General features: G+C 45.5%; 1 protein-coding gene across 9 annotated transcripts in view; it reads left to right on the top strand.

The window, feature by feature from the left end:
• ASTN2 (astrotactin 2) overlaps positions 1-12,021 on the top strand; it is a 915,666-nt gene that overhangs the window by 131,183 nt on the left and 772,462 nt on the right. For all 9 annotated transcript variants that reach the window (XM_084993997.1, XM_021074505.2, XM_084993987.1 and 6 more), the window contains exon 2: positions 1,618-1,805. In XM_084993997.1, the coding sequence (XP_084850123.1) occupies positions 1,618-1,805 (188 nt within the window). The remainder of the gene's footprint in view (positions 1-1,617; positions 1,806-12,021) is intronic.

Here is a 12,021-nt window from a genome sequence, read left to right as displayed (position 1 = left end):
TAACCCTCTTGTAGTAACTCTCACTTGAGGGAAGACCTGATAATTCTCTAAGAACCCCACCACCCTTCCCGTTTCTTCACAGGACACACTGAGAGTCCTTGTTGTCCTAAGATATTCCCAGGGACTCATCCCTTTAGTAGACAGCACTGTGAAAAGATTGTGTGATCCTAGTATAAGGAAGCATTTGGTATTCTATGCCATTATCTTTCTTAATAAGAAACTATGGGAGTTCCCGCATGGCTCAGCAGAAACGAATCTGACTAGGATCCATGAGGATGCAGGTTCGGTCCCTGGCCTTGCTCAGCGGGTTAAGGTTCTAGCGTTGCCATGAGCTGTGGTGTAGGTTGCAGACTCGGCTCGGATCCTGTGTTGCTGTGGCTGTGGCGTAGGCTATCAGCTACAGCTCCAGTTCAACCCCTAGCCTGGAAACCTCCATATGCCATGGGTGTGGCCCTAAAAAGACAAGAAAAAAAAATTTTTTTTTTAAAAAGAAACTATGTTGGTATGCTTATGTTGAATGGAACAACTATTAGAATGATAATTTTTACTTTAAAAGTATCTTCAGGGAATTCCTATCGTGGCGCAGTGGAAAGGAATCCAACTAGAACCATGAGGTTTTGGGTTCGATCCCTGGCCTCGCTCAGTGGGTTAAGGATCTGGTGTTGCCGTGAGCTGTGGTGTAGGTCACAGACATGTCTTGGATCCCAAGTTGCTGTGGCTGTGGCATAGACCTACAGCTGTAGCCCTGATTTGACCCCTAGCCTGGGAATTTCCATATGCTGTGGGTGTGGCCCTAAAAAGGAAAAAAAAAAAGGATCTTCAGAGGGGAAAAGAGCAAAGAGCAGTATAGAGGCAAGAATTAGGAAGGTCAAGGCAGTTACCCTTCAACTGAATAGAAAGTCCTAACTTCCCATTGGTTATATGAAGACACTGGAGCAGGAGAGTGGGTTTTCAAGTATTTTTAAACCATGGAAACCTTTGTGTCAATACTCCTTTGCTCGAGAGCATAGTGTATCCACTATGAGGGAAAAAAAAAATGAGCTGTTCAAACTGATGCAGGGGAAATGGCTCAGAACAACCTACTTGCCAAGCTCCATTCAGTAAAGAGTGACCCTCAGGCATCTCAGCTGGGCTGGATGTCATCTAGGGCCTCCTGGCTCTGAGGGTCTGCATTTCTACCATGAGCAGTTCCAGCTCAGCTTCTAGAGAATTCCCACGTGGTACCCATCTCCCATTCTTCTCACAGCTGTCCTCCCTCCCTTCTTACAGTTCCATGGCCTCAGGAGAACATAAGCACAGTCACCCCCCACCCCCCCCTTGCTTAGGTCCATACCCCTGCTGGAGCAGAATGAATTACCTTCTCCTGTGTGTTGCTATCTGAAGGGCTCCAGGCAGCCCTTGGTTCAAATCCTGCCTCTGCCACTTGGTTGCTGAAGGATGACCTTGGCTACAATTGGCTCATCTGAAAACGAAGTGGTGATCTCTGGGCACCAGGAAAGGGATCCTGGTGCAAGCTAGGTGCCTTCAGAGCCCCTGGATATGTGTGGCTCCTCTTCCCACCCCGGAGCGCCGGGGCCAGGCGTCCCCTCACCAGGCGCCTTGGGTCTTGTCTTGCAGAGATGTCGGGCACGGCGGCGGACATCTCGCTGGTGCATTGGAGGCAGCAGTGGCTGGAAAACGGCACCCTGTACTTCCACGTCTCCATGAGCAGCTCTGGGCAGCTGGCCCGGGCCACCGCCCCCACCCTGCAGGAGCCCTCGGAGATCGTCGAGGAGCAAATGCACATCGTCCACATCTCCGTCATGGTGAGTGGGTGGGAACTCAGTAGGGAGATTGGGTACTGATGGGGCGGTGGAGAGACGGTGGGAGGAGGCCAGGGATTGCCAGCTGGGGGAGGGAAGGAGCTGGCTGAATGTGAGAGGTTAGGACGATAAACGGAAGGTCAGATGGATTCTGTGGTGTCACTTGGACTGGCACATACTCATCCATCACCTTTCAGCTGTGACAAACTAATTGTGCTTCAGAGAAGAAAATAAAGGGGCTTCAACTCCTTGGCCTTTTGGCCGACCTCTCTGGGAATAGCAGTTTAACATCCATCACGTGCTGGGCCCACTTCACCCAGGGCCGAGGGTCAGCACTCCAAAATACAGCTGGCCTTTCCAAGAATGACTGAGCAAACGCAACTGGAATGGGGCTGCCCTTTCCCAAGCGCCCTTGATGTGCCAGTCACTTTAACCCTCACCACACCCCCTGCTGTGAAGACGGTGCATGGTGGCCGCTGGATAGAAGCTCCTCCACTACCCTCACTTGACCATTGTCAATACTGAGTCCGAGGGGCAGGGAAACTTGCCCAAGGTCACAGAGCCAGGCGGAGACAGAGCTGCTCTTGGGTATTTTAACCCGCCCGTGCCTGACTCCAAAAACTGAACTTTGTCCTCTACCCTGTGTTTCTCCCAGGACAGGGGTTTATTGATCCCCATGCATCCTGCACTGTGCTGGGCATGCTCATGGACATAGCTTCATTGCATCCTTACCAAGAAGTCAGGCGTGTCACCTCCATATCACAGGTGACGTGGCCTTCCGTCTCTGTTGGCCCCATGATCTGGAACTCTCTGAGGATGCTGCCTCCTCACAGAAGGATGCTAGGGCAGAATTCACTTGAATAGGAGTCTAACATGGATGTAGACTCACATGAGGGATTTCATTTAAAAACGGTCATGAATGGCTTTGCACATTAGATAGGAAAAAAAGAATGAAAATGCAGAATGCACAGGGTCGAATTGGCTCAAGAAGAGATCCGATCGTAGCCATAGCTGGCACCCCTCTCGTGCTTTTCCCTCCTCAAACCACTCCGAAATCATTGTCTCCTTTTCCCCTTTAGCACAGCTCTGCTGGCTGCACAAGGGGACGAAATGTTATTCTCAACCTATGCGTGACAAAGGTATGCTCGGAGAGGTGAACCGGCTGGCCCAAGGCCACTCAACACAGGAGGGCTGTGACCCAGCTCTCAGTGCTTACCAAGAGCCTACAGTGGAGCAGATCTTGGCTTTTGGTCTCTGTGCTTCCTGGTCTGTCTTCGGTCTGCACTGTGAATTAGATATTCTCATTAGGGCTGAATTAAGTGCTTGGAAGTTTTCTCTTTTTGGAAAAACACACACATATCCCAGCCAGACAGCACTGTTAAATTTGGACCTAACGCACGCTCATCACGTGGAGGAACAAATCAAGGCCTTTGTGTTATTCATGGAGTGTGATAGACTTTTCCCATTTTTATATTTAGCGAGTGGTGCAGCCACATGCCAAGCCAAGTGGGTGCCTGCATGCTCACTTTGGGTTGCAGGTCCATAGGCATCATCTCCGGGTCCTTTCTGGGTTCCTCATGGGGCCTGGGGCTCCATCTGATGTTAAGAAGACTCGACAGGGTGTGACTGCTCATCTTGTAATGTCAAGGGAGAGACTTGGTTTGGACTAGTATTTAGCATTTTCCATGTTTTCGGCAAAGCAATTACTCATATATGTCCTTCTGGTAACCCAGTAACCCAGATAGTATTATTTCATTATCAGTGAGTCCTGCATAGGCTGTTCCTGCCTCCATATCCAGTCTTAGTTCCACTCAATCAGACTCTCTCCCCAAAGACTGTAGTTGTTCCTTACTTTTTTCTGCTCAGTGAGTTAAGCTTGGAAAGAAGGACTTGCTGAGCCCAGATGTCTCTCAATCCCTGTAATTTGGGATGTGGCTTGTGGTTGTGCAGAGGTTGGCCCTCTCCAGACCCTCCCTGCCCTCAAGCTGGAGTGGCCCAAGGATACCACCTTGTGGTCCCACCAGCCCTTTCCCCCTTCAGTGCTCCAAAATCTTGACTTTCCTGTCCTCACTTTACCCTCGGAGAGAGTCGTGTCCAGGAAACACTAGTCCTCTAAATAACCATGGATGGCAGCCCAGCCTTTCAGAGGTGGGACATGCCTCAGAGATGCTGCCCTCTCTGTAGAGGTAGGATGACATGGTTATAACCATAGATACCCGCACCTGAATACCTGGGTGCCTGGGTGTAAAGGTCCACTCTGCTGCTTAACGCTCTGGGTGATGTTGGGCAAAGTATTTAACCCCTCTATGCCATGTTTTTGTCATCTATAAATGAGGGTTATACTAATGCTTGTTGTGGACGAGAGCACTTGGATTAGAGGAACTTGACACATAAGGGCATTAGTTTTATCACTAGGTACTTTTATTATGGAGACGTGGTGATGTATTATACCCTTTCATTTCACACAAAGATAAACTGAGGTCCAGATACAGATTAGGACTTGTCCAGGGTCCCTGGGAGTGGGACTTGGCCTGGAGGGCAGATCTTTTTGTGGCTCAGACTCTGCCTTTGCCATTCTGGCCACAGGTAATTCAGTAAGAACAAAAAGAGTGTCAGCTTCTCCTCACCCTCACCTTCCTAATCTGTAAAGAATGTTTTGAAAATTTATTTATTTATTTTTGGCTGCGCCCGTGGCATATGGAAGTTCCTGGACCAGGGATGGAATCCTAGCCACAGCTGCAGCAATGCCAAATACTTAACCTGCTGTGCCACAGTAGGAACTTCTCTTTTTAATAATAATAAAAATTAATCTTTTTAGTAAAAAATTCAGTCTTTTAAACCCCAGACATTTAAAGTGGCATACATGGTGGATGGGATCTGTGTCCACATTTCGCAAATGAAAAATCTGAGACTCCGTGAGTTCAGTTGACTTACGTAAGGCCTTATGGTTAACAAGAAGGCACTTATGAGACCAGGCTTTTCCCCAAATCCCAAACTCCTCTCACATGGCTACTCAGAACCCCACAGCTCTCCTTCTGTCAATTTTCGCCTTGTTTTCATCTTTGGTGCAATCCGAGTTGCTTTGTGAGAAGACCAAATCATCCAATGAAATCGCAAAGAAATTTGGAGGTCAGGTCAATGTTTTCCATCCACTTTCCTCAGCAAAATGTCCTGCCCACCCATGCAGGGCAACCAGCTCTGGCTCAGTCACTGGAACCTGCTACAAGCCATGCCCGCTGGAGTGGAACCAGCATGCTCTTTTGGGTTTGTTAAGTCCTAAGTTGGGCATCTACTTCATCCCAGAAGGTTGCATCATCTGACTATTAATATCTCCAGGGTCACACGACAAGGAGGTACTCAGTGAACCCCTGGGCAGAGAAAAAGAGTAGAGGGTCATTCCTCTAGTCGGAGGGCCCAGCTTTAGCTACTCTAGGCAGTCGCATGCCTGCTTCTGCCAAGCAGGGGGCAGGAAGGATGCAGAGAACAGAACAGAGGTTCGGAACACTCCGTCTTTCTTGATTCCTGCTTCCTGATGGTTTTACTCTGGGGAGTCACTTCTTTGAGCCTCAGTTTCTTTATCTCTGAATCAACTGATCATACCAGTCGCACAGGGTTGTTGAGAAGAGGGAAAGAAATATAGAAATAGTACCTAATATCCAGTCTGGCAGTAACAGTGACTTTTACTATTACCATTGTAGTAGTGTTTAAAGGGCTGGAGTGTTGGAGTAAGGAGACCTTGGGTTTAGCCTTATTTTTGCCATTATCTTCTTATCTGATCTAGAGAAGTATTCACAATACCTGACATTTATTGTATATTTACTATATGCTGGGTAGTAAAGTTTGTTTTATATGCATTATTAAATTTAATCCTCACAGCAGATCTTAAGGTGGAAACTATTATTATGTTTATTTCATAGATGTGGACTCTGAGATGTTAATAATATCAAAAGCTATCAGTGTGAGTTGGTCAAGGTTAAATGGTAAAATCAATATTTCATTCTAGAGAGGTGGACTGCAGATCCTTGGCCCTTAAGCTATATGGCAGACCACCATTTCTCTTCTCCCTGCATTAGGAGCTGGCTTAAATTAAAAAATATGATGGACGCATTCATACAAACACCTCATGCGGAATCTGTGGTGATGCTAAGGGGGGTTCATGACTTGGCAGTCAACTGCAAGGTTAAATCTCTATGGTTGGCTGTTGGTTTTATGACCTTGGCTAAATCAACCTCATCATCTGTGAAGCTGGGGTAATGTTTCCTAATTCTTATTTTTGTTTTTTTTTTTCCTAAGTAATGAAGGAGATCACACATATAATGAAAATGACGGCTAACTTCACTGAGGACTTCCCGTTTGCCAGGCACAATCGAGTGGCAGCATGTGCATCATTCCGTTTAACTCTTCTGATCCCTTAGTAAGATAGGTACTCCCGTTGGCCCTCATCCACAGATGAGGAACCTGAGAGCTGGGGAGATTTTACAACCTGTTGAAGCGCACATCACCAGTGAGGACCAATGAGAGTTCCAGTCTGCACACATTAAGAGTCTTTGCTCTGGACATGATTCTTCACGGTGCAGAGCCCAGGATTCAGTAAGTGCTCACAAAGTGGTAGCTGTTACTAAAATGTTAGCTGTAGAGGAGTTCCCACTGTGGCTCAGTGGGTTAAGAACCCAACACACTGTCCACCCAACACAGTGTCCAAAGGGATGTAGGTTTAGTACCTGGCCTCGCTCAGTGGGATAAGGATCTGGGGTTGCCACAAGCTTTGGTGTAGGTTGTAGCTGCAGCTCTGATTTGACCTCTGGCCCCCAGGAACTTCCATATGCTGCAAGTATGGCCCTAAAAAGAAAAAAAAAAAGTTAACTGTGAAGACATCAGTGATGAGGACTATGGCCAAAATGTTTTTGAGCAAAAGGATGAAAGGAAATGGTTGATTTGATGTGTGAGAACAGAAAACCTTTGAGGACACTTTTCTTTCAAAGGGATCATCCTACAGAAGATGCCACAGATTTGTACTGATGGGACCCAGCAAGGGTGAGGCTACAGAGGACCAAGTCTGCAAAGTGTCTGAGCTCTCCAGCCGTGGAGCAGACTGAGTCAGAGGGTAGTGAGTTCCTTGTCTCTGTGGGTATGCCAGCAAAAACGAGAAGCCCTATTCATCTGGATTTTGAGAGACGTCACAGTTAAATTAGATGACTGTTGTAGTTCCTTCAATCTTAGAAGATCTGTGATTCTATGGCATAATAATATATAGAAAAATACTTTGAGGATTATAAACTGTCACATAAATCTAAGTAATTATTATTACCACTCTCAATCAGTAGCTTTGTTTAAAGGATCTGTGTGATAGGGGGATAACACTTCTTAAAGCTTCCTGTGAAAAATGGCTTTAGATTATTTCCCGAACCGTTGCATGTATTCATTCACAGTATATCATGCCTTCCTTCGTTCATTTTTTAATTACTCAATCATGCAAGGCTTTACTTGCCCGCTAAACCCAACAATGAAAATCCTATCTGCTAGAAAAAGAGAAAAAAAGAAAAAAAAAAAAAGCGGGGAGAGGTCTTTAAAAAAATCACCCACAAGCTCAGAATAAGCCAACTCTATGTGATTTGCCTCTTAAAATGGGCCCAACATTTTAAGTTATATTCATGAAAAACTAGCTTCCTGAGCCACTAGCTTTAGAAGGTTCCAGATGAGACTTGAAACACTGTGTTAGCTTTTGGGGATCACATGTTAAGAGAAACAATAACTATCTAGAAAATTTATGAGAAAATAATCAAGACAGCAAAGAATCTTAAACTAATAATGCCCGCAAGCACTGTTATATGTTATAGTAATCGGCACATTTTAAACATTTAATTCTTATGATAATCCTAATTAATAGATGTCATTTTAAAATTTAATTTTATTGAAGTACAGTTGATTTATAGTTTTGTATTAGTTTCAGGTGTACAGCAAAGTGAAGCAGCCACACCTATAAATATATCCCTTCTTTTTTCCCACATAAGTTATTACAAACCATTGAGTAGATTTTCTTACGCTCTATGGTAGGTTCTCGTTAATCATCTGTTTTATACAGTAGTGTGTGTGTGTTATTCCTCATTCTTCCCTCCACCCAGTGGTTTCACTGATGGTAACCATAAGATTGGCATTATTATTCCTGTTCTACTTTCGAGAAAATGTAGGCCTGTGGTAGCTCTTGTGTAAGAACTGTGAACCTGGTAGTCTTCAGCTCTATATCTGGCTCCATAACCGACTCATCGGCCACATGACTTGGGCATGTTTCTTTCCTCTGCTTCTATTTTCTCTTCTGCACTGGGCTGAAAATGGAACTTCCTGCCAAAGGATGCTGTTGGGAGGACCACCTATGAGGATACATAGAAAGCACACATGCTAGAGCCTGACACATAGTCAGGTCGTCGTAAGTGTTAGGACTCTGCTATTTACAGATGTCTGTGTCCTATAACAAGGAACCACACGCAGCATGACTTAAACCACAGAAATGTCTTGCCTCACTGTTCTGGGGGCTAGAAGTCTGAGGTCAAGATGTGGGTCTGCCCCAGACCTCTCCCCTAGCTTCCAGCAGTGCCTGAGCTTGTGGCAGGATAACCTCTACTCCGTGGGTTTCTGTCTCTGTGTCCAACGTTTGTCCTTTTTATAAGGGCTCTGGTTATATCGGAGTGGGGTCTATCCCAATGGTTATCATAGCTTAGTTAGCTCTGTATATAAAAACCCAATCACCATAGAAGGTCACATTCTGAGGTGCTGGGATTTGAAGCCCAGCCTGCCTTTTTGGGGTGGATACAATTCAACCAATAACAATAAGAGCTATTGCTGTTGCATTTATAAGTGATATTAATGAAGGATGCTCATGGTAACCAGGGTGGGAGAAACCAAGCCCTTACAGACTCTAAGTCTCAAAGCCTTTCCAAGAGGAGGCAGAGCAGAAGGGGAAACATCCTAACTCAGAGGAATTATATATATATATATATTTTTTTTTTTATTTTATTTTTTTTTGTCTTTTTGCTATTTCTTGGGCCGCTCCTGTGGCATATGGAGGTTCCCAGGCTAGGGGTCTAATCGGAGCTGTGGCCACCAGCCTACGCCAGAGCCACAGCAACGCAGGATCCGAGCTGCGTCTGCAACCTACACCACAGCTCACGGCAACGCCGGATCATTAACCCACTGAGCAAGGGCAGGGATCGAACCCGCAACCTCATGGTTCCTAGTCGGATTCGTTAACCACTGCGCCATGACGGGAACTCCCCAGGAATTATTTTTAAAAGGATGGCAGCGAAAATCTAGTGGTGGGAAAATCATGTGATACACAGAGCACAAAAGCTATGGTCTGGGGCTCAGGACGTGCTGACCCTGCTCCTCATATGCTCTGTGACCTTGTGCAGGTCACATTCTCTTCTTTGCTTAGCATCCTGTCTATTGAGATCCTCAAACTTTTATCTGTTGCTAAAACATGATGAAGTTTGGCAATACAGATATCCCAAGTACATCTTTATGTTTCTGCTATAACTCATCAGTCCCATTTACTTTTTTTTTTTTCCAGAAAGTGGAATTTTTAAAATCACAAATACTTTTGTTTTAATATTTAAAAATGTGAACTGCATGAACCTCAAAGCTTGGCCATGACCTGCTTCTACAACAAGGATTCACTAAAAGCCTGCAGGGTCTCTCGCCAGGCTTATGGGAAGATGAGGAGAAAAAGCCATGGCTTATCACCCACAACATTAGGGATGCAGCTTAGGGAAGTAGAATGAGTATGGGGTTGGTGTTAGGAAGCCTGTTTTCAAGTTTAGGCTGTACTTTATATCAGTGGTAGAGAATTGGACAAATCTTCACCTCTCTGAGCTTCTCATTTGGTCATTTGCAAAATGAAAATCCCGACGTCAAATTGATATAATGCACATGAAAGCATTTGGCTAGGTTTTCTCCAAAGCAGTAGAACTATAAATTTGTTTGGAATGTCGGAGCTGAAAACATCTTAGACCTTGTAGAATCCAATTCTTGAAAGGAGTCAGCTTTTGCTTATTTTTTCTATGAACAAATCACTCTGAATCTCAGTGATTGACCAAACAATGCTTTATTTCTCATGCACTTTGTGTCAGCAGCTGCAGTCACAGTGGCTTAGATCTGTTTGTCTTCTCTTTCTGGAACTGTGGCTAAAGGGGAACCCCTGTCTGAGACATTTTGTTTTCATGGCAGAGGGAATGAGCAAGAGAGCAGGCAGAAATCTAGGATGGCTTTTAAAGCAAATGCTCAGATGTAGGGTCTCACACATTCGTGTGGTCCAGCCCAGAGCCAATGGCAGGGATATGCCATCCTATCTGGAGAAGGGGCATGTGGACAACTGCAAATAGCAGTAGACTATATCCCATCTTTATTTGACAGACGGAGAAAACGAAGCCAGAAAACAGACATTTCCCATCCCCACTCCTTTCGTCTGAGCCAACAATGCAGCTCAGATGGAGAAGCTTGACAAAGGCATCCTGGAGATGCGTCTTGGGAAGGGAGCCCTGGAGGCAGTTCCTTTGAACCTTCCAGCCAAGAAAGACTACAGAATGGGAAAGTGTGTAAGAAAAAAATCTGCATAATGTGAGACAGAGGAGGGCAGAGAGAAACAGACATCCACTGATACTTACTGAGCAACTGTTGTATACTGGATGCATAGAAAAGACCAGCGGCAGAGAGAAATAAATGGAAACAGATAAAGGGAGCCAAGGACAATGAGATAGAGATAGAAAAATAAAGGGAAATTGGCAGGAACAGACAGAAAAGGATTTAGCAATAGAAGAAGAGGCAGGGAAAGAGGAAGCAAAGAACAAAAGACGTGGAGGAAGCCACACAGAGAGGAGTAAACAGGGAAAGAGAAACAGCAGATTTCCCTGTTGTTTCTCTGGTCCCTCTGAAAATGAGAGGAACCAGATACACTCCAATTCCCAGAAAGAGCCAGAGGGTGGACTGCAGGGGTGAAGGGTGGGGTGCTAGGAGGACCAGAGTGAGGAGGAAGTCAGGACTGATGTGGGAATCATCACAGGGAGGGTCTGAGTCTCTGGACCAGGATCTGAGAAGGCAGCAGATAGGCAGGTGGAGGGGGCTGCAGAGGCAACTCCTGGAGAAGGGATGGGGAGGGGAGATCCAGAGACTGCTGAGAGGCAAAGGGGGGAGCGGCCAGATGGATTGGCTGAAAAGTCAAGGGGAACATCCCCTCTGTGGCCCTGCGTAGCATGCCCCACCTGCTTTCTGCCAGCCTCTTGTTTCGCATTTCATTTTCCTTCAGGAACCTGGGGCTTCCCTGTGCTGTTCTGATGACAGGGAATGAATGAATGGCTTGTGTGCAAATGGGATGCAGGGTTCCCACTGTTTCTTCACCTTCCCACATGCCCTGTGTCCACCTGCAGTAAAGTTGGATGTGGGATTAGCTTTGGATTCATTGGCGCTTCTGTCTCCCCCTCCCCTTTCTCCCCTCTCCCCATCTTCAGAAGGCAGCTTGGTTTGGTGCACATAATGTGTGTTTGGAGCCAGACAGATAGGGATTCAGATCATACTCTTCCCCGTATTGCTGTTTGTCCTCAGACATAATCCTGAACTCGTCTGATTCTTATTTCTCCTGAGTTTCCAGTGAGGCTGTGAGTTCTTCATTCATGGGGCTGAGGGGAGAAGCGAATGAGAAAAGATACATGAAGTTTCTTAGAACAGTGCTCAGAGAAGATCCCTTTCTTTTTCTTTTGCCTTTAAAAAACTCCTTCCTAATTTGCCCTTGGACTTGGTGTTGGAAAACATGCTTTGAGCTAAGTTGGGAAGGAGTTATTAAGAATATCGACTCTAAAGCCCTGATATAAATAATTGACTAAGTAAATAAATGAATAGACGAGATAGCTCTTTCTTACAGTGGAATTCCAATTAATAATTGTAGAAGGAAAGAGAGAGCTAGAAAATCACCATTAGACCGTCACCACTGTAATAATTACTGCCGACAAGATCCACCGATGTATGTTAAAATTAATGGGTGAAACTAAAGAAGAAGCAGGGATATTTTCAGAGTCTCAAAGCATCAAAGCCCGCCCCTGTATTCATTATGAAAGGAAAACAGTGACTTTACAGTGGAACGATCTGGTAGATACCACTTGCATCAGCTTCCTAGGGCAGTTATCACCAATGACCAAACACTGAGGGGCTTAAAATAACAGAAATTGATGCTTTC

This window comes from Sus scrofa, chromosome 1 (assembly GCF_054392235.1).
Source record: "Sus scrofa isolate SSC_HxYL_T2T_F1_AM1 chromosome 1, Sscrofa_HxYL_maternal_Yorkshire_Landrace_v2.0, whole genome shotgun sequence".
Lineage (NCBI taxonomy): Eukaryota > Metazoa > Chordata > Mammalia > Artiodactyla > Suidae > Sus > Sus scrofa.
Note: the sequence above shows the minus strand (reverse complement) of the source record. Positions and strands in the feature narration are given on the sequence as shown.